This window comes from Microtus oregoni, unplaced genomic scaffold (assembly GCF_018167655.1).
Source record: "Microtus oregoni isolate MIOR12 unplaced genomic scaffold, Mior012 000005F_ref0000423, whole genome shotgun sequence".
Lineage (NCBI taxonomy): Eukaryota > Metazoa > Chordata > Mammalia > Rodentia > Cricetidae > Microtus > Microtus oregoni.
Genome location: NW_024543064.1, coordinates 17,371,154 through 17,391,798, shown reverse-complemented (window position 1 = coordinate 17,391,798; position 20,645 = coordinate 17,371,154). Strand labels below are relative to the sequence as shown.

The window sequence follows — 20,645 nt, the reverse complement described above, 5'->3', positions numbered from 1 at the left end:
AGGCAATCCTTCTGCCCTGAAGAGCATCCTATCTGGGGGTTTGGCCTCAGACTTGCCCCAACCCCTGTCTGTCTCGATCTGCCCCAGGAGCAAAAGGGCCCACTTGGCCCTCCAAGACTCCACTCTGAATTCAGGTCCGGGAGCGGGTAGAGACTGCATCAGCTTAGGGAGCTGTGTGTCAGCGAAGCCACTACAGCCACTGTTAGTGAGGTCTACCCAGGTGGCTGCCATCAGGCACTGGCTTCACGTGTCACCTCCACCCTGGAGTGAGCAACGAGGTTTAAGACAAAAGGACCAGAGGCCAAGGTCAGGGGAAGCAGGGCAGGCTGTGTTGCTTCCCCCAGGCTTTCTGAAGACAGCGTGGGAACATGTGTGCATGTGTGCATACATGTGTACATATGCATGCACTTGTAAGTATGTATATGAGTATGTGTGTTTGTGAATGTATGTGCATGTATGTGTGCGTATGTGTGTGAGAGAGTGTGTATGTGAGTGTGTGTGAGAGTGTGTGTGAGTGTAAGTGTGTGTGTGTGTGTGTGTGTGTGAGAGAGAGAGAGAGAGAGAGAGAGAGGATGTGGGTGTGGGTGAGAATGCGTGTAAGTGTGTATTGTGTGAGTATGTATGTGGGTGTTTGTGAATGTATGTGTATGCATTGTGAGTATGTATTGAAAGAGAGAGAGAGTGTGTGCATTCAAGGATGAGAGAGCTCCAGAGTGGCTCAGTGAAGGGCTAGAGCTGGCTACTCTGAGGACAGAGGCCAGCTGGCTCTCTGGTCCTGACTGTGACCAGCCAGCAGCCTAAGGACAAGGAGCACAGCCTCCCTCCCATCTCCACACCCCTGCCTGGAGCCCAGGAAGGAGGCACCTGCTGGGGGCGGGGTGGAGTGGAGGAACCCTGAGGGACAGCTGCAATAACAAGACTGATGTGTTTTCCCAAACGTGTCCATCACTCAAAATAGAGTGCCGACAGGGGGAGGAGTCTTGGCAAAAAGAAAGGACCTTTCTCCAAGGCAGCTCCGGGCAAGGCCACTCCCACAACCCCACTCAAGGGCCTCCTTACAGATGCCCCAAGTCTCTCTACTGACCTCAGTCTCTCTACTGACCTCGGTCCCTCGACCAGTCCTCCGCCCTCCTCACTGTGTGAGACCCTGGCCTTTTCTGAGCTCCCATCTCTCAGTCAGTCCACTTCCTACATTAAGGTAGTCTTGCCTGTTGAGCCTGAAGCCCTGCTTTCATTCCCAGGACCACATAAATAGGGCATGAAAGCATATGCCTGTCATTCAGCACTCAGGAGGCAGAGGCAGGAGGATCGCAAGTCACGGGCTACAGGAGACCGTATCTAAGAGAAAGAAAACCGCTACTTTCATCCACCGAGCCACTCCTGCTAAACCGCCAGGCTGCGTGCAGGGTTCAGCAATTTTCCCACAGAACTAGTTCCTCACCTGCTAAACCTTTACCCTCTTCTTGAACCCCACCCTTCCTGAGCCCCGGTCCCATCCTCTAGATCTCTTAGAGGAGAGCTCAGAGCCCACACTGACAGAGCCCTGAAAATCCTCAATGTTCACCTCCACCGCCAACCTGAGCCTCAGCCTGTGGCCACACCAGCTCTCTCTCTCTCTCTCTCTCTCTCTCTCTCCCTCTCTTGCATCCGACCAGAACCCCCAGAGCCCTGAGCTTCTGTGAGCTCCTGGGTGAGGCCAGGACCCCTTCTGAGCTCACGCTGGACCATCTTCCCCTCCACAGGCAGGCTCCTGAGATCTTCAACACGCAGGCAGATACTCTACACAGACCGCCAGGCATTCGTGAAGGTGTCCTGCGCCTACAAGGAGGATGAGGGGCTCTACACGGTCCGAGTCTCCTCCCCCTTTGGGCCGCAGGAGCAGAGTGCTTATGTCTTTATAAGAGGTAAGGGGTGGTGGAACCAGAGACCCCAGCTCTGCAGGGGAGACTTACAGCTCTCGGAGCCTGGGTCCCTCTGCTGTAAGAGGAGGATGTTGGGTTGGTTTCTATGGGTCCCTGCAGTAGCATCTTGTGGAATCTGAGAGGCTCGGCCAAGTCTCCACAGTCTCTAGTAGGAGATGTGGTAGGGATGGGGGGGGGGGGGCTCTGTACAGTGTTGGGAGTTCTGGTCACGGTTTGAGTTCTGCTTCTGGTGCCTTAACCCTGTCTGTATTCAGCCCCTGGCTTGGTCACTCTGTGAACAGGGCGTCCTTGAATACATTGCTCTACCTCTGGGAGACTCAGCTCCTCACCTCCAAAACAGAGGTTGCTCTGGAGTTCCCAGATTAATTGTGTCAACTGTTCCGGCACCTGGTATAAAATGGCACCTAATACATGATACATCGCCCTCTTCCAATGCTGCTGTCCAGTGGGGGCCAGGTTAGCCCCCTGTCACTGGTCCTCCAGGACAGAACTGAGGCCCTAGAGAACTCAAGGGAAAAGGAGGTCAGACAGGGGCTGGGGGAAGGTCTGGCTGCCCAGTGTTTTCAGGCTGAGAATGAGTCCCTTTGTTTTCCTCCTCCTGGGGTTCAGATGCTGCAGCTGAGAAGCCAGGAGCACCAGGCTCCCCGCTAAATGTCCGGTGCCTGAATGTGCATAGAGACTGCCTGACCCTGACCTGGGCCCCACCCAGTGACACCCGGGGTAGCATCATCACTGGCTACTCCATCGAGCTGTGAGTTGCACTCTGGTGTGGCAAAGCCCATTGGGCAGAATACTGAGAAACAGTTTGTGTACGTGTTGGTAGGCAGAAGAAGAAGAGGTGGGGGGAAAACAAAGTCCGCGCTAGGTCTCTCATCCCTGATTCTCAGAACAGGGCAAGCAGATAACAGAGATAATTCAAGGGTGTGCAGATTTCCAGATCTCTTTCACACTGATGCTAGAGTTCTGGAACAAAACCATTAAGTACTTTGAAGCCTGAGTACCTGTGAATTTGGTGGCTAGGTCAGGCCGCAGAGAGGGGCACACTGAGATAGGGAAGGATGTGTGGAGACACAGAACTCCCTACATCCTTCACGTGCTTTAGATGCTGAAGCCAGAGCTAGGGAGAAAACCAGGCCTAGGAGAAGAGGAGCCAGTGACCGCTATGTGTGTCTGAGCCTGTATTTGGTTTTCTAGTCCTTTAAGTATGCAGGGACGGGGGAAGACAAAATAGAAGTGGAAGTGAAGGTCCCATCATGGTGTCGGGACACTGCCAGCTCTCCAGAAGCACTGGATGTTCCGATCAGCACGGTGGTAGAAGGTGGAAGTCCTCTAGGCCCAGTCTGGAGCAAGGCTTCTAAGTGGGGGGAGGGGACATGCATAGGCAAAAGGCAGCTGCGGCGTGTGTGCAGAAATCAGGCCCTGTAGGGCTCAGACTGGAAAGGGCTGAAAGCCAGGGTCTATGTCTATAGGTGCAAGGGTGATTCAGAGGAGTGGGTGCCCTGCCATAAGGCCCCTGGGGGAACCTGTCGGTGCCCAATCCAAGGCCTCACTGAAGGACAGAGCTATCGATTCCGTGTGCGCGCCATCAGCAAGGCCGGCAGCAGTCTCCCTTCCAAGGCTTCAGAAGCAGTTGTCATGGGTGACCATGATGCAATCCAGAGGAAGACAGGTGAGTACCGGAGGTCCTGGGGGGAACACTGGAGGGACCCAGTCAGGGCACTCAGAATAGACTACCTTACTAGGAAAGAGGTGGTCTGGTTCCGTCGTCACTGCTGTGGCAAAACCACAATAACTATAATGTAAGAAAGGGAGGGCTTGTTTGGGCTCCCAGTTTTAGGGTGCGGTCCCTCACAGCAAGAGAGCCTAGGAGCACAAAGCAGCAGGTCACATGCTATCCATGGTCAGGAAGCAGGGAGAGACCACTGACTATCTCAGTTTCTTCTTTTTACTAAGTCCAGAACCCCAGCCCATAGAATGCTGCCACATGGGCTGTCTGTAACTCCAGTTCCAGGGGACCTGACACCCTCACATGACAGCTCACAACTGTTTGTAACTCCAGTTCCAGGGGACTTGACACCCTCCACAAACATACATGCAGGCAAAACACCAATGCACATACAGTAAATAAATAAAATAAAATAAAATAAAAGAAGTGGCGCCCCACACACACACATTTAGGATGGGTCTTTCCACCTCTTTTGACTCTCCCTCACAGGCATGCTTAGAGGTTTGTTTCCATGGTGATTGTAAGTCCTGTCAAGTTGACAATCTAATACCAACCATCACCGGGACACACAGCCCAACCTCCAGGAAGTCCTAGCCTGAGAAAAGAAAGAAAGAGAGAGGGAGAGAAAGAGAAGTGGGGAGAAAGAAGGAAGGAAGGAAGGAAAGAAAGAAAGAAAGGAAGAAAGAAAGAAAGCTCTTCTCAGCCCTAGTTTGATGAGAACTCATAGTTTGATTCTTAAGTACCCTTAGTCTGGTGGAGGAGGCTCGGGCCTGCCTTTAGGGACCCCCTCCCCTGAGAGGAGAGAAACAGCTAGTCTGGAGGAAGGCACCGGACCCATCGCTAGGAGACAGCTGCTACTTCAGGTGTCCTTAGTTTGAGGGAGGTGCCCTCAAGAGCCCCACCTAAGGGTGTTAGGGACGTAGCTTTCCCAGCCCTTAGAAGTCACCATACCTTGGGTTTGCCTCAGCTCTATGAACATGTCTAAACACATGACTCCTGTCTGTCTCCATCTGCCCAAGAACAACAGGGTCCGCTTTGGACTCCAAGAAAGCTAGACCCAAAAGAAAGCTAGGTCCTGAAGTTGCATGGCCAGGACTGCCAGGCCAAGCAGAACCAGGCAGGACGCAGACCCTGAGGTGACTGGTTGGCTCCTAACCCAATCCCCTGTGCCCTGTCCTGTCTCCTAGAGATTCCCTTTGACCTGGGCAGCAAGATCACCATCAGCAAGAGTGATTTCGAAGGTATGTGTGACCTTCCCCCAGCTCTGCCCCTAGAACCAGCCCCTCACAGCTCCAGGACTTGTGTTAACTGGCTGGCAGAACAAGAAAGCTATTGTGTTCAGAGTGTAGAAGGATCAGCTCAGAGGAAACCAAACATGGGGTCCCCAGAGGAAATCAAACATGGGATCCCTGTAGACTGCCCTGCTGTATCTCTGTGGAATAAATTACTTATAAAGAGGAACCCTGGGCAGGGATCAGGGTCTGGTGCTGTCTCTGTCTGGGTTTGCTGGACAAGCTTCTGCCCCCCACCCCGACCCATGGTCTTAGCACTTTCTGTGGAATGCAGGGCTGAGATTAGGGGTCTTTGAGGGCACACTCATCTCTCCCTTGGTGACTTTGGATTCCAGATGCTGTGACCATTCCCTCAGCCCCAACCAATGTCCACGCCAGCGAGATCAGAGAGGCCTACGCAGTTCTGAGCTGGGAGGAGCCACGTCCCCGCGGCAGAGCCCCACTGACTTACTCTCTGGAAAAGGTACGAACGGAACTGGGAAACAGCCCAGGATAGCCTAAGGCAAAGGCGGCTATGTGGATCTGGGGTGGAGGTGGTGCAGAATGTGGAGAGCTCCAGGAACAACTTTGGGATCTTCAGAGATGGGAATTTACTGCCTGGAAGGGCCTAAGCTAAGCCTTACTCTGAGGCAGGAGGATGGACTACATGGCCTTTTTGTGGTGAAAGCCACAGTACCCCAGGGTCAGACAGTTGTAACTATGAGATCCACCGGCTTCCTAGGCACCTCCTACCTCCAGGTGACACCTAGGCCCAGCACTCAAGACATGCTGGGTAAGAAATGAGGCTTATATTCACCAGAGGGGGCACTAGGTAGTAGTCCTCACTAGGGACAGAGATGGAGGAGGGAAGACTGTGGAGGGGGTAGAAAGAAGATGGCCTTTGCAGAAGAAAGTGCCTTCTTTCTTGCAGAAGACAGCATTGATGGGATCTAGTAAAATCCAGGCCCTGCTGTATGAGTCTGGACCAGCTTCCTAAACTCACTGTGGCTCAGTGTCCTCCACCCTATATTATAGGACAGTCTGCTCTGGGGGGATGGGGAAGAACACCACACATAGCCAGGGCTAGCGACTGTGTCTCACTCACCTCCCTAAAGGCAGAGACTGAGTTAGTAGATGACTCAATGACTTACCTGACCGTGCATTTAGAATGTCCAGGGAGGACTCACCACCTCTGATGATCCAGAGAGGTCCCCTATTCATCTAATGGACAAACAGCCTTAGCAGTCGGGCATAAGGGAAGCTGTAGATAATTGAAAGTCTGTGGAGCTGGGAACATAGCTAAAGTGCTTACTGCATTAGGACCCTCAGCGTTCACATAAAAAAGCCAGGCGTAGCAATGGGCTCCTGTAATCCCAGTGCTGGTGTGAGCACAGATAGGAGGATCCCTGGGGCGGGCTGGCTAGTCAGTCTAGCCAGTGAGTAAGCTCCAGGTTCAATAAGAGACTGTCTAAAAGAAATAAGGAGGAAAACGAGTGAGAAAGTCACCCGGTGTCAACGTCTGGCTTACACACACACACACACACACACACACACTTGCTCGCAAGCCTGGGCATGCTATTCCTTCACACAACCATATGCACAAAAGAGAAACTTTGTTTCCTGGGCTGTGGACTAAGGCCTGCCTGGGCTCAAAGGCTGCCTCTGCTAACTAGTAGCAATGTGACCTTGGGCAAGCTGTTGGTGTTAATCCTTCTGTGTCTCAGTTTCTTGTCTGGAACAATGTTCATAATAACGATACATTATAACATAATAAATCCCACACACCTTGTAGGTCTGAGGTGTGTGTCACCCGGATGTGCAGAGAGTAGAGCCCGGTGGCACACATGATGTGCACGGTGGGCCCACTGATGCCTATGGAGATTCTTTGGTGGGTTGGAGGCCCTGACAGTCATGTGGGCCTTGGAGAAGAAGAGCCAGGGAGGCAGGTCAGCAGGTCCTCACTGTGACTCTCTACCACCATCTTCCCAGAAGCTCAGGAGCAGTGGCTGCCTCCTGAGTCCCTGGTGCAGCAGAGTGAGCCGCACGGGTTAACCCACCCCTGAATTTACATGTCCTGTTGGTATCTCGCTTGATGGATGACTTCAGACACAGTATCAAAAGGCCTCAACACCCACGCTCCCTCCCTGGTGTGGAAATTAACGTCCACCTTTCAGGAACTTCCTGGGAATTCACTGGCTTAGTCATCCATTCTCCCATGAGCTGGGACTGATCCTGGTCCCAGGGACACGCTGAGGTGAGGAGGTCTGAGAGACAAGACAAGGCTGTAACATTAAGGACAAGGGTCCATTGTCTAGTGGGAGTTGCTAAAGCATGAAACAGGAAGCAGGAGAGACTTCTGAAGTCCTAGACATGACTGGAGGCCTCCCCAGAAGGTGAGTTCTTTGTAAGAGTCTATAGGAAGTAAGAAGCCAAGAACATTCCAGAACGTTCCTGGTACAGGCTCCAGCAAGTACAAAGGCCCAGAGACAGGACCTGGAGAGTAACAGGATGTCTTAGGTATAAGGTAGCAGAGAAAGGCAAGTGAGTGGTAGCCAGATAGGTAGCAAGTCACAGGAAAGTGTAACAAGTCAGAAGAACACGGGAGCTTGAAAGGATTCTGTGCAGACAGGGACCTGTTGCTATAAAGGATCCCATTGACAGGCACTGAAGAAAAGACCAGAATGAGACATGGTGGTACATGCCTGTAATTTCAGCACTTAGAAGCTAGCAGCAGGAGGGTTCAAGAGCTCAAGGCCACCCCTGAATGAGTTTTAGGCCAGCCTGGACTACATGAGACCCTGTCTCAAAAACCACAGGGCAGGGGCCGGCTTTGGTGGCACACACCTTTAATCCCAACATTTGGGAGGCAGAAGCACACAGATCTCTTTGAGTTCAAGGCCAGCCTTATCTACAATGTGAGTTCCAGGACAACCAGGACTGTTACACAGAGAAACTCTGTCTTGAAAACAAACAAACAAATAAATCAAAAAGGGGTTGGAAAGATGGCTCAACAGTTAAAGAGTCCAGACGGCTCCATCAGAAAACCAGAGCTCTTCAAACACCTGAAACTCCAGTTCCAAGGGATTGGATGCCCCCTGCTGGCCGCTGGGTACTCTCACACACAAAATAATTTTTTTTTAATGGAGGGAAAAAAGATAGCAATAAGGAGAGAGGAAAAGAGAGAGGGAAAAGGAAGGGAAGAAAAGAAAAAAGCTTAAGTTTGAATGAAAGGACTCAGTGAGACTAGTTAAGCAATTCAAGCAGCAGGTGATGTTGGCCTGGATCAAGGGAGCAGTGGGGAGTTAAAACTGGACTCTGGATGTGTTTTGAAGGTGGAGTCAACTGGCTTTGTGGCTAAAGCACAGGTCTGGGCCTATTGTGCCAATGGTTTGGACCCAAGTGACTGCAGGTATTAATGCCATTAATGCCGTGTGAACCACACGGGAACCCAGTGCTGGCCACGCCTCCCATGAGAGGCTCAGCAGACATCAGAGAGAGGAGGTTGAGGAAGCAGATGGCGGAGAGATCAGGTGCTCTGGAGTCATCCAAGCTGCACACAAGCTGCTCTAGGAGCCTTCAGGGCAGCATCCAGTCTGTAGTCAGGCTCCGGCAGCCACTGAACCATCCCCAAGCCCTCTTGCTCTCCAGTCCATCATAGGCAGTGGAACCTGGGAGGCCATCAGCTCAGAGACACCCATCAAGTCCCCGAGATTCGCCCTCCTGGACTTGGAGAAGGGGAAATCGTATGTCTTCAGAGTGCGAGCCTTGAACCAGTATGGCATGAGCGATCCCTCAGAACCCAGCGAGCCCATTGCCCTGAAGGGCAAGCCAGGTACCAAGTGTGATGCTGCTCCATGGAGGGAAAAGGCAAGCTTCTCAGACTGGGGTTGCAGGGAGGGAGGAACTGACTGAGATTGATGTAGAAGGCCCTTGCTTGAGTGAGAAGCAAGCTGGCCTGTAGGACAGGAGAATGAGGGTCAGGCACACTCAGCTTAGGCTGCCCAGAAGCCCTGTAGCAGGTCTGGAGTCTACCCACAGTCTTGACTGCTGTGGAAGTCTTCCCAAATCTCCTATGCTCCTCCCTTTGCCCCTCCTCACCTATCAGAACCATCACTCAGTGTCCTCTCTCCACCTCTCTGGTTTTTAGCGACCCTCCCTCCTCCAGCTCAAGTCCAAGCTTTCAGAGACACGCAGACCTCTGTCTCCCTTACCTGGGAGCCTGTGGAGGGCGGCACGGAACTCCTGGGTTATTACATCTACTCCCGGGAAGCAGGGGCATCAGAGTGGCAAACAGTGAACAACAAGCCCATCCTGGACACCAAGTAAGTCTGTCTCACCGGCTCCTGGCCGGGACATCACAGGCTGGGCACTGGCCCTAAGCTCTTCCATGTGCTGGGTTCTCCTAGCTCGCTGCAATCCTGCTTTTAACATCGTAGTTTGTACTGTTGTTTAAAGAAGGAGAAACTGAGGCATGGAGAGTTAAGGACCTAGCCAATGCTCCTATAAAAGTGAAGGTGGGGAGGGGGGACCTGGCCCCAGAGGGTCTGTTTTAACACATTCATTCACTGAGCGTGCTGTCTGCAGGAGTCTGAGGGTGGAGGTAACCTCTGTCGGACAGGCATCCCATAGAGCACAGGAAATGTGGGTCAGGGAAAGGGAGGCCCACGGTTCCAGTTTCATCCAGAGGAAACAGGATAAGGAAGGCAGCTTCCTGCATGCCAGGTTTTCTTCCAAGGGCCTGCGATGATAGTTGTCTGGAGGGTCTGTAACAGGGTTCTCAGGGGCTGAATCACAGACGGCCTCAGTGTAAATCAGAACAGACATTGTTCTCTTCCAAGGCTGAGGCCAGCGTCCTGAGCAGGCATTCAGCAGCCCTGGGCCACAGGTAGGCCTCCTTGGCCTTGACCCAGCCCCCTTTCAGGCATCTTTTCCCTCTTTGTATGTTTGATGTGGTGAATGTGTGCATACGTGCAAATGAGTGTGGAGACCAGAGGCTGACATTAGATGTCTTCCTCAGTTCCCCCTTCTCTTTATAAAATATGAGTGTATGCGTGTGGGTGTGAATGTGGGTGTGCACATGACAGTGCACATTTGAAGGCCAGAGAACAACCATTAGTGTCAGCCCTCCTCTTCCAACCCGACTGAGTCAGGGTCTCTCGTTCACCACTGTGTATGCTAGGCTAGCTGGTCTGAGAGTCACAGTCGTCCTCCTATCTGCCTCCCGCCCTGTATAGAAGAGCTGGGATTACAGACTACCATGTCTGATTTTTTGTGGTTGCTGAGGCATCAAACTCCAGTTCTCAGGCTTGCTCTGCAAGGACTCTCTTTACCCACTGAACTAACTCCCCAGACCCCCACCTTTTAAAAAAATTTTAATCTTGTTTGTTCATTAATCCGGGTGTACGTGGAAGTCAGAGGACAGCCTGAGGGAATTACTCCTCTCTTTCCATCATATGGGTCCCGGAAATCAAACTCAGGGTGTCCAGTCGAGTCACCTGTCCAACACCTCATCTTATTTTTTGAGACAGTGTCTCTCAATGAGCCTGGAGTTCACTAATAGACTAGGCTGGTCGGTGAGTGATCTATAGGGATCCTGTCTCTACCCAGCGCATACACCCTGAGCAGAAGTTACACACACACACACACACACACACCACCACCACCACCACCACCACACACCAATTTTGCGGTGGTGCTAGAGACCAAACTCGTTTCTTCAGGCACGCGTGGTACACACTTTCCCCAGCCCCTCATCTTCGCATGCGGATGATGGAGTCTAGAAAAACCGATATTCTTTACAACCAACATCCTCCATGTGCCATTTCATTTATCATTGTGAGACTGGGGTGATATTTTAGACTACAACCTTCTACTCGTCTCTTGTTGGTGACTGTTTATCCCCTAAGGTGGTTCAGATAGAGTCAGCGGTGTAGACACCCCTGCGAGCCAAACTTCTCTCTCCCAGGTTCTCGGTTCCGGGGCTGCGGACCGGAAAGGAGTATGAATTTTGCATCAGGTCGGTCAGCGAGGCTGGGGTTGGTGAGAGTTCAGCTGTGACACAACCCATCAGGGTCAAGCAGGCTCTGGGTGAGTGCTGGGCAGGCCCAGCCTGCAATCCTCAGGGAAGCCTGACCTGGGCAGGAGCCAAGGCCATGTCTCGGAAGGTCTGATCCCTGATCCCAGAACTCCCTCAAGGGATCTGGAGCTTTTCGCTCACTCTTTCCTTCCGGGAGGAAGTGGCAGTGGCCTGGGACCACAGTGAGAACTGATCCCAAGGAGTGGGAAAGCTCCCTGGTTCAGAGATCAGACTCCAAGACACCCTCGAAGGGAGCAGACACTCCTGACTCAGAGAGGACTCCCAGATCACGGTGGGAACCCACCAGGGAGGCTGACCAGCTCCCTGGAGCCTCACTACCCAGTGAGTCATCCCAAAGAGCCCTCTGCTCAGTCCTTGCCTCCCACAGCTACCCCATCGGCCCCATATGACTTTGCACTCCTCTCCTGCGGAAAGAATGAAATGGTCATTGGCTGGAAACCCCCCAAACGGCGGGGAGGTGGCAAGATCCTGGGCTACTTCGTGGACCAGCATGATTCGGAGGAGTCAGACTGGCACCCAGTCAACCATCAGCCCATCCCAAGCCGGGTGTGCAAGGTGAGGCTTCAAACGCCATCCCATCCCAAGCTGGGTCTAGAACATAACTGCAGCCTCCATCGCTACTGCTGTGCAAGGTGCAGGAAGCTAGACGAAATGCCTCGGACTTCCCCAGGCTCTGCCACCCAATAGCCCCTAGAACAGCCATATTAGAAGTCCTCACGAGTCTTCTGCTCTAGCTGTCCCACTACCCTGGTGCCTCCCACTTCTCTGCCCCAGCCTCAGCTTCCACAGTCTGACTTTTCACCCCTGCAGGTCACCAACCTTCACGAAGGCCATTTCTATGAGTTCCGAGCCCGGGCAGTGAACTGGGCAGGTATTGGTGAGCTGTCGGCCCCCAGCAGCCTGTTTGCATGCAAAGAGTGGACGATGCCTGAGCCAGGTGAGAGCCTGAGAGCCAATACCCAGACTTGTTCACATTCCTCCTGATCACACCAACCCACAACACAAATGCCCCCACCAACCCTGGGCATCCCGCCTTGCTCTGTTGGTCCAGACCCCACATTCTTCACACGCTGATCCTGTAAACCAGAGCTTCTCAACCTTCCTAATGCTGCGCCCCTTTAATACAGTTCCTCACGATGTGGTGACCCCCAACCATAAAATTATTTTCATTTCTTTTTCTTAACTGTAATTTTGCTACTGTTATGAATCATAATGTAAGTAGCTAATCTGCAGGATATCTGATATGTGACCCCGTGAAAGGGTCGTACAATAGCCCATCCAAAGGAGTCATGACCCACAAGTTGAGAACCGCTGATTAAACCCTGACACAGACTATCTTAAGCCCGCCTGGGGGGATCCCTAACCAGACCACCACCAGTTCCAGCCAAACTGTCACCCACCTCAACACCATCTGACCTCTTTCTGGCCACAGACCTTCCATTAGCCCCAAAGCCACACTCCTAGGACAGCCAGGCTCACCCAGAACTTCCAACCCAGTACCCCCAAACCCAATCCTAGACAGACACAAATAGTCAGCCGCCCTGAACACTGCTCCTGCAACCTTCATGGTTGTCTCACCAAGGAGGCTCTTAGCTCTCCTGGGAAGAAACAGTCCCTGCCAAATCACCCTGTGTGTCTCAGTTCTGTGTTCCACATAAACCCTTCCCCGGAGGCTGGGAATAGCTCAATAGCGGAGCACTTTGCTAGCATGTGGGATGCCATGGGTATCACAAGTTGGGATGCGATTACAAGCAGCTAATGTCAACTGGATGTTTGCTGGGGGGGGGGGGGGAGATTTCTATGAATGGCCTCCTTCTGCTCTCTACGGCTCCATCTAATAAGAAGCATTGTTGCCTCCCTTTAGAGGTGAGGAGACAGGACCGTCAAGGCTAAAAAACTCCAAGTCCCCATCACTGGAAAGGGCAGAGCTGGGAAAGGTGGACCCTGGCAGGCTGGCTCTGGAGGTCATCACCAGTCTACCCTGCATCCTTGCCATCAAAGTGGCAAAAATCCCGTAGGGGTCCTGCTGTTTCAGATGGGGGTGGGGAAGGTCAGGGAGGCTCTGGAAGGAGGCAACGCTGAGCACAGTTTAAACAGTTAGCCAAGCTTCAGGTCTAAGGTCAAGTGTTGTGTAACCAAGGCTAGCCCAAAGGAGGCACTTCCAGACTCAGTGATGACTGATGAGCCGCCCAGCTTGCACACTGCCCACAGTTTACACACTGACTTGCACAACTCGCTGTCCACCTGTCTGGCTTGAAGGCTGTGGGGTAGCTGCCACCTGGCTGAACAACCCCACATCTCAGGCCACATCTCCTTCCCCATAGGCCCGCCATATGATGTGAGGGTGTCTGAGGTGAAGGCCACCTCCGTGATGCTGCAGTGGGAACCCCCACTGTATATAGGAGCCGGGCCAGTCACAGGCTACCGAGTCAGCTTCCAGGAGAAAGGCTCTGAGGAGTGGAGGCCTGTCACCCCAGACGTCACCTCCGGCACCAATCTCAGGGTGAGTTTCTGCCTCTCGGTCCTCCCAGCCACTGCATTTGCCGGAAGTCGGTTATAATAACAAATACCAAGATAACAAGATCCTCATGAACAAAAGAAGACAGACAAGGAAAGTCTTTATAGCAACAAATGTCCCTATCAAACAGTGGCTGGGATGTTTAGATGATATTAGGTCTTCTAGACACAGGAACATTGATACTAGGTGAAACCAATGAAAAGGTAGAAGTCTGACAGATTCTGGGTCAGTCTCCCACGGCAGAGTCAGCCGATGCATGGTGGATGGTCTCCTTGCCCTTTCCCGTGTGTTGGCCCAGGCCAGGGCAGATGGCCTCAGTGACTTGGGATAGTTTCCGCCTTGGAGAGTTGGCTACTACTCAGTAACTCTCTAACCACTTCTTGACACCTACTTACTGCCAGATCTGGCCCAGGTCCCAAACATTTTAAGCTAAACATGCCATGGGCAATGGTGACAGGAGGTTTCTGGGAGCTCCAGGAAGGGAAGTCAGAGACACTCCCTGGCATCCTTGCATAGGTCACAGCTGAACAAGGAAGCGTGGATTGGAATCAGTTAGACCAAGAAGGATGTGGGGCTAGGTGTTCAGGCCGAGACCTCGGCAAGGGCCAAGGCCAGGGACCCTGGGGGAGCACTAGAGTGAAGGTCACTTACATAGGAGTAAGAGGGCAGAGGCTTAGGCACTTTGGGAATTGTTAGGTCATAAACATCAGAACTGGAAACTGGCCTGAAGACCACTAGAAAAGTTAAGCTTAGTCAGATCGGCAGAGGTAAAGGCAGACTGGAGGGAGGTCCAGGGGGCAGAGATACCTCTGAGGGAACTGTGGGGCTAATCCAAAGAAGCAGAAACAGAGTTTCCATCCAGGCACAGCTGGGACATGCACAGGAGAGCCTCCTTCTAGACGTGTTAAGGAGCCACACTTGGTGGTACTGTCTGTAATCCCAGCTACTCTGAAGGCAAAGGCAGGAGGGTAAGAAGTTCAAGACCTGCCTGGGCTCCAAAGTTCAAGGCCAACCTGGGCAACTTAATTGAGGCCGTTTCAAAATAAAATAGTAGAGCTGAGGATGTGGCTCAGGTAGCAGACTGCCTGCCTAGGATGCGCAAGGCCCTGCATTTGGTCCCCAGCATCATGTAAACCAGGCAGGGTGGCTTGAAATCTCGCCCAGGAGGAAGAGGCAGAAGGATCAGAAGTTCAAGGTCATCCTTGACTATAGGTCTGACCTACATAAGACTGTTTCCATAAATTAATTAACTTATTGATTTTGAGACAGGGGTCTCTCTGTGCAGCCTAGCTGGCCTGGACCTTATATGTAGACCAAGGTAGCTTCAAACTCCTAGAGATCTATGCCTCTGTACTGGGATACACCATCACACCTAGCTAATTTTTTTTTAATGTAAGGAATGTAACTCAATGGTAGAGTATTTGTTTAGCATGCATGAGGGTTTTGGTGCAATCCCCAGTGCCTTTAAGGAGAAGAAGGAAAAATAACTTGTTTAGGGCTAAGAAAAGAGCATGCAAGGTGACCTCAGGTCTGTCTCAGAGTCTCTGAGGAGAAGGCCATATCCATGAGAGATAAGAAACGCAGGAAGGAAGAGGGCTTTCTAGATGGGAGGACAGTGAGTTATGTCCAGTCAGGTTCCAGGCATCAGTGCCCAGAGGATAAAGTCAGACAGAGAGGCCAATAGAAAATGGAACTTACGGACAGGCATGGTGGGGCGTGCCTGTAATCCCACCCAGTACTTGGAAAATACAGACAAGAGGCTTGGAGTTCCAGGCCAGTCACCGAGACATAAGCAAGTTAAAGACTGGCGTAAGCTGCAAGAGACCCTGTCTTAAAACAAAACAAAAATTAGGACTTGAAAGCCAAGAATGAGGATTGGTCGTGGGTTTTCTTTAACTCTAGCCCTATCTTGGAACACTGAAATGTTGCTTTTTACTCTTTTTTCTCTTTTGGCTTTTTTCTCTTTGGATCTTTTGGGGGCTTGCCACCCAGCTCCCAAATAAATCACACACGAAGACTTATTCTTTCTTATAAGTGTCCAGTCTTAGCTTGGCTTATTTTTTTCTTTCCAGCTCTTCTTCAATTATCCCATCTATCTTTTGCCTCTGGACTTTTTCCTTTTCTTACTTCTGTATGTCTTACTCCATGGCCAGCTGGGTGACCAGGTAGCTAGGTGGGTGGCTGGCCCCTAGTGTCCTCTCTTCCTGTTCTCTCTTGCTCTTTTCTCCCTTCCAGAGTTCTCCTTCTCTTTATCCTCTCTGCCTGCCAGCCCCGCCTATCCCTGCTCCTGCCTATCTATTGCCAGTTCAGCTCTTTATTAGACCAGGCAGGTGGTTTAGATAGGCAAAGAATCACAGCTTCACAGAGTTAAACAATGCAATATAGAAGAAGGCAACACATCTTTGCATCGCTAAGCAAATGTTCCAGAGCATAAACAAATGTAACACACCTTAAGATGATATTCTGCAACAGAGGACAGAGGCCTTTAACGTCAGTAGACAAAAAGAGAGAGAGAGAGAGAGAGAGAGACCCAGGCCAGCCTGGGCAGTAAAGAGAGGCCCTATCTCAAAACAAAAGCAAAACCCGCTTTGGATCCCAGGAAAAGGGCATACTCTTGGCCTGCCCCAGCCCAGGAGGGGTCCCAGCAGCTCTGGACAGAATCTGGGCAGGTCTGTCCTCCCTGTCCTCAGGTTTTGCTCTCCCACCACCAGGTGTCTGACTTGCAGCCAGGAAAGCAATACATGTTCCGGATCCAGGCTATGAACTCAGCTGGTCTAGGACAACCATCGGTCCCCACTGACCCTGTGCTCCTGGAAGACAAGCCAGGTAGGATGACCAGGGAGTGCCAGACTGCTCTGAGGGACTGGGGTCTGGGTGCAGGAGATGCTCAGAGGGAAGATGGGAGACGCATGAGGATGTGGCTGGAGGCCTGGACCCACTGGGTTCTTTCCCACCCACCACTCTACCCACTGGCAGCTCAATTTTCCCTTCTGATTTGTCTCCATCACCACCCTTTTCCACTGGTTGTGAGAGTGTCTTTCATGCTTTCGATGCCATAAACATGAAGTTATGCAACAACTTGAACTGATACCCAGCTCCATCTCAGTCACTTCATGTAGCTTTGTCTCTCTCGAGTTCACAGGGCCTGTAGTCACTATTGTTATGCATGTCAAGACTTGCTCCTAGGTCCTCGTGCAGAGGAACTCACTTGTCTCAGTGCAAAACAATTAAACCACCAAGGCCCACAGCTAGCAGATGACAAACTCACCCATATGGCTAACTATAAAGCATTTTGTTAAGTATTCAGTTCACAAGTACTTAGTGAGGTCCACATGCGCCGGGCATAGCTGTGGAAGAAAAAGCAGATCTTGGTCTGCATGCACCAGGGACACAGACATGGGTGAGGAAGCAGATCTAGGTTTGCATGCACAGGGGACACAGATGTGGAGGAAGCAGATCTAGGTCTACATGCACCGGGGACACAGATGTGGAGGAAGCAGATCTAGGTTTGCATGCACAGAGGTACAGATGTGAAGAAAGCAGATCTAGGTTTGCATGCACTGGGGACACAGATGCAGAGGAAGCAGATCTCTGCTGTTATAATAGGAGAGATGGGAGCAGGGAGTTGACAGACCGTAAAAGCAGATGTCAAACTAGTCAACGAGGAAATTTTAGGATAGCCAGGAGTAAGGTAGGGATGCAGCTCACTGGTGGAGGGCTTGCCTAGCTCTGGATTTTGTCACAGCACAGCAGAGATGAAAAGAAAGAAAAGAGAACAAGGATTTTTAGAGATAGGAGCCAGGTTATAGGTACACACCTATAACCCTAGCACTCCTGTTGACAGAGGTTTCTGTCCCACCTGGTCCTGCAGTCGTTCAGTCCCAAAGAAATACACAGAAGTCTACATCAATCATAAACTGGTTGGCCTAGTAGCTCAGGCTTCTTATTAATTCTTTCTTACATCTTACATGTCTGTGTTAGCCACGTGACTTGGTACTTTTTTCAGCGAGGCAGTCACATCTTGCTTGCTCTGTGTCTGGCTTCCGCTGAGGCTGGGTGACGACTGCAGACTAAAACTTCCCTCTTCCCAGAATCTCATTTCCCCGCCTCTACTTCCTGCCTGGTCGCCATCGCCCAGCCTATACTTCTTGCCTGGCTACTGGCCAATCAGCATTTTATTAAAAATAATACAGGTGACAGGATAAAAGACTATTGTCCCACAGAGCCTAGGGTTGTAGAATCGTGGATAGCCTGGACTCCATAGTGAATTCAATACCAATCTGGGCTAATGTGCCAAAATTTTATGTTAAAGAGAAGAATTAAGAGGTGTAGGGGAGAAGAGAAGGAAAAGAAGGAGAAAGAGGAAAGGGAGGAGGAAGAGGAAAAGTCAGCCAGAAGGACTTGAGGAGGTGACATTTGAGGGTCACGAAAGACCTTGGAGATCACAAGAGATCTGTTGCTCCAATCAGGGAAGCCACACAACCCCAGTTACAATGTTGAAACTGCCCCCTTGCTGTCTCTTCCTGGATCTCACCTCCAGATGCACGGGAGATCGAAGTTGGTGTGGATGAAGAGGGCCGTATCTACTTGGCTTTCGAAGCCCCCGAAGCTCCTGACTTCTCTGAGTTTCAGTGGTCAAAGGATTACAAGGGTCCACCTGATCCACAGAGGGTGGAGGTGGAGGACGAAATGAACAAGTGAGTGGGGAGGGGTTGGGGGGCAGCATCCAAGGGTGGCAGACCTGGAAGGCAGACACACAGGTTGGCCAGGGCTGCCCCGCCTGCCTTGGCAATGCCAGCTGCAGTCAAAAGGAGACCTTCTTTGGGGATTGTCTTTTGGTGGGGAGCCTTGAGTGCCACCACCTAAAATCCTCATGCCTTCGCCAAGTCCCTGGCTGCTTGTCTGTAGACCGTGTACCACACTGCCCACCCAACTCTAGAGCTTTTGCTGGTCCACAGGAGATATCAAGGGGGCGCAAGAGGGCAGCTGTCCCTGCTGTCAAGCTTAGCCAAGGCCTGGGCAGGGTATAGGCCAAGAGAGCCAAGATTCTCCAGCTTCTGCCACTCAGTGCATGAGCCTCAAGCCCCATCTCAGGGCATCAGCTTGCCTCTCTCTGCCAGGTCCAAGGTCATCTTGAAAGAACCTGACCTTCAAGACTTAGGTATCTACTCAGTGGTGGTCCCCGATGCTGATGAAGATATCTCTGCAAGCCACACACTGACAGAAGAAGGTAATGGCTTCACTCCCTGCCACCTCCTCAGGGGAACAAATCCCGATCCAGAACCCAAGCACCAGTGCCCTATGGTGGACATTGAGGCTCAGGCCAGGTGGACATTGAGGCTCAGCCTGACCAGCGCTGGGTACTAATGTGGTCATCCTACAGAGCCTGGCATCTAAGAGGTGCTTTTCTGAGGAGGTGGGGAGCATATGCAGCCATGGGGTCGCCAAGAGTAGCTACAGTATCTCCCACAGTGCCCCAGGACCGAAGCCCACAGTTCTCATCACTGGGCTCCATGGAGTATGTAACCCCAAGTTGATGGCAATGTGGAACCAGCTCTCCTGGAACCACTCAGCACGGGATGGCTCTAATAGAGCCCTGTGTCCTAATGTTGCATCTGTTTTCTTCCTTGTCCCTCACTGTCCCAGAGTTGAACAAGCTGAAGAAGTTGAGTCATGAGATCAGAAACCCAGGTAAACACTGAGGTGCCGCTTCCTGTGGTTCCTAAAGGTCTGTGAACATGTGCTGATCAGAACTGAGTCGCGCAAAGCACCGGGGATAACCTGGGAGCAAGAGGTAGGGGAACCATAGACTGGAAGACCAGAGACCAGAGGCATATTGATGGGAAAAGGATAGCCAGCAGGGAGCCCGAGATGTGCAAAGGAGGAAAACAAGGCAGTCTCTTATCAGCATAAGCATCACCATCATCATTATCATCATCACCACCACCACCATCACTAGCACTACCATCATCATCACCACCACCACCACCATCACCATCATCACCATCACTAGTATCATCACAACCATCATCATCACCATCATCTCCACCCTTCATCATCAGCATCGCCTCGACCATCAACATCTTTATGAGCTCTTGAGACATCTGAACATTAGATCATCTAAACCTTCACTTCCTTCCACTGTCTCTCGATGGTGGAATCCTTAAACCCAGTCAAACACTTGATCACGTGCTGGAACCAGCTTGGGAACTTTTCCAAATCTCGCTCCCAGGCCATGTCCCAGCCAAGTCAGAACAGCCAGGGGTGAGGTCCAGACTCCAGTGTTTAAGGTGCCTTGAAGATGCTTTCCTGATATCACGTTAGTCTATGAGAGCCTCCAGGCTTCCAGCCAGGTCTGATTCCTGCAGGCTCTGCAAGTGTTTCCCATATTCCCTGCCAAGGGTGGGGCTGGGTGGGGCTGGGGAGTGCGCAGAGGAGAAGGCTCCCACCCACACCCTTCCTGTGTCTCCCAGTCATCAAGCTGATCTCTGGCTGGAATGTAGACATCCTCGAGCAAGGCGAGGTGCGGCTCTGGCTGGAGGTGGAGAAGCTGTCACCGGCCGCGGAGTTGCACCTCATCTTCAATGAGAAGGAGATCTTCAGCTCACCGGTAAATGGTGCCCCCAGTCCCTGGAGAGGCTCCCCTGCCCCAAGGCCTCACCTGTGAGCCAGTGCCTGGGGCTAGCTGTCATTTCAGAAATAGCTGTCACTTTGGCCGCCCTAGCCAGGGGAGTCCTGGCTTTCAGCGTATGTGGGCGGGGACAGGAAGAGAGCACAGTGGTACTGGTTACTCACCAGTTCAGGGGACATTTCCACAAAGCACTTTCCACACACACACACACCACCTCTTTCAAACTCCTCCCCAGCACCCCTAAGACGGAAAGCCCATGTTGGGGCTCACGGTTTCCCAAGCCTAAACCTCTGCATTAGATAGAAATCTGAAGCACTTCATGCAGGCTTAACAGACATCCGGGGAAGAGCTGCTCTTCTCCCAGTTGCTTTATTCGTGCTTGTCCATCTTCCTGTTCTGCTCCCATGCTTCCCCCCACCCATTACAAATCAGGGCAAGGGGCTGTGGCTGCAGGTCAGTGGTAGTGCATTGTATCCAAGA

The 20,645-nt window shown here is 51.8% G+C and overlaps 1 protein-coding gene across 1 annotated transcript in view; it reads left to right on the top strand.

The window, feature by feature from the left end:
• The window catches only part of Myom3 (myomesin 3), a 46,853-nt gene that overhangs the window by 12,169 nt on the left and 14,039 nt on the right, over positions 1 to 20,645 (top strand). Inside the window, exons 9-24 of the mRNA XM_041652714.1 lie at positions 1,743 to 1,904; positions 2,532 to 2,673; positions 3,392 to 3,591; positions 4,836 to 4,889; positions 5,276 to 5,403; positions 8,568 to 8,751; positions 9,067 to 9,241; positions 10,885 to 11,006; positions 11,384 to 11,571; positions 11,827 to 11,953; positions 13,341 to 13,519; positions 16,246 to 16,360; positions 18,075 to 18,231; positions 18,655 to 18,764; positions 19,181 to 19,225; positions 20,008 to 20,144. Of these exons, the coding sequence (XP_041508648.1) occupies positions 1,743 to 1,904; positions 2,532 to 2,673; positions 3,392 to 3,591; positions 4,836 to 4,889; positions 5,276 to 5,403; positions 8,568 to 8,751; positions 9,067 to 9,241; positions 10,885 to 11,006; positions 11,384 to 11,571; positions 11,827 to 11,953; positions 13,341 to 13,519; positions 16,246 to 16,360; positions 18,075 to 18,231; positions 18,655 to 18,764; positions 19,181 to 19,225; positions 20,008 to 20,144 (2,225 nt within the window). The remainder of the gene's footprint in view (positions 1 to 1,742; positions 1,905 to 2,531; positions 2,674 to 3,391; positions 3,592 to 4,835; positions 4,890 to 5,275; positions 5,404 to 8,567; positions 8,752 to 9,066; positions 9,242 to 10,884; positions 11,007 to 11,383; positions 11,572 to 11,826; positions 11,954 to 13,340; positions 13,520 to 16,245; positions 16,361 to 18,074; positions 18,232 to 18,654; positions 18,765 to 19,180; positions 19,226 to 20,007; positions 20,145 to 20,645) is intronic.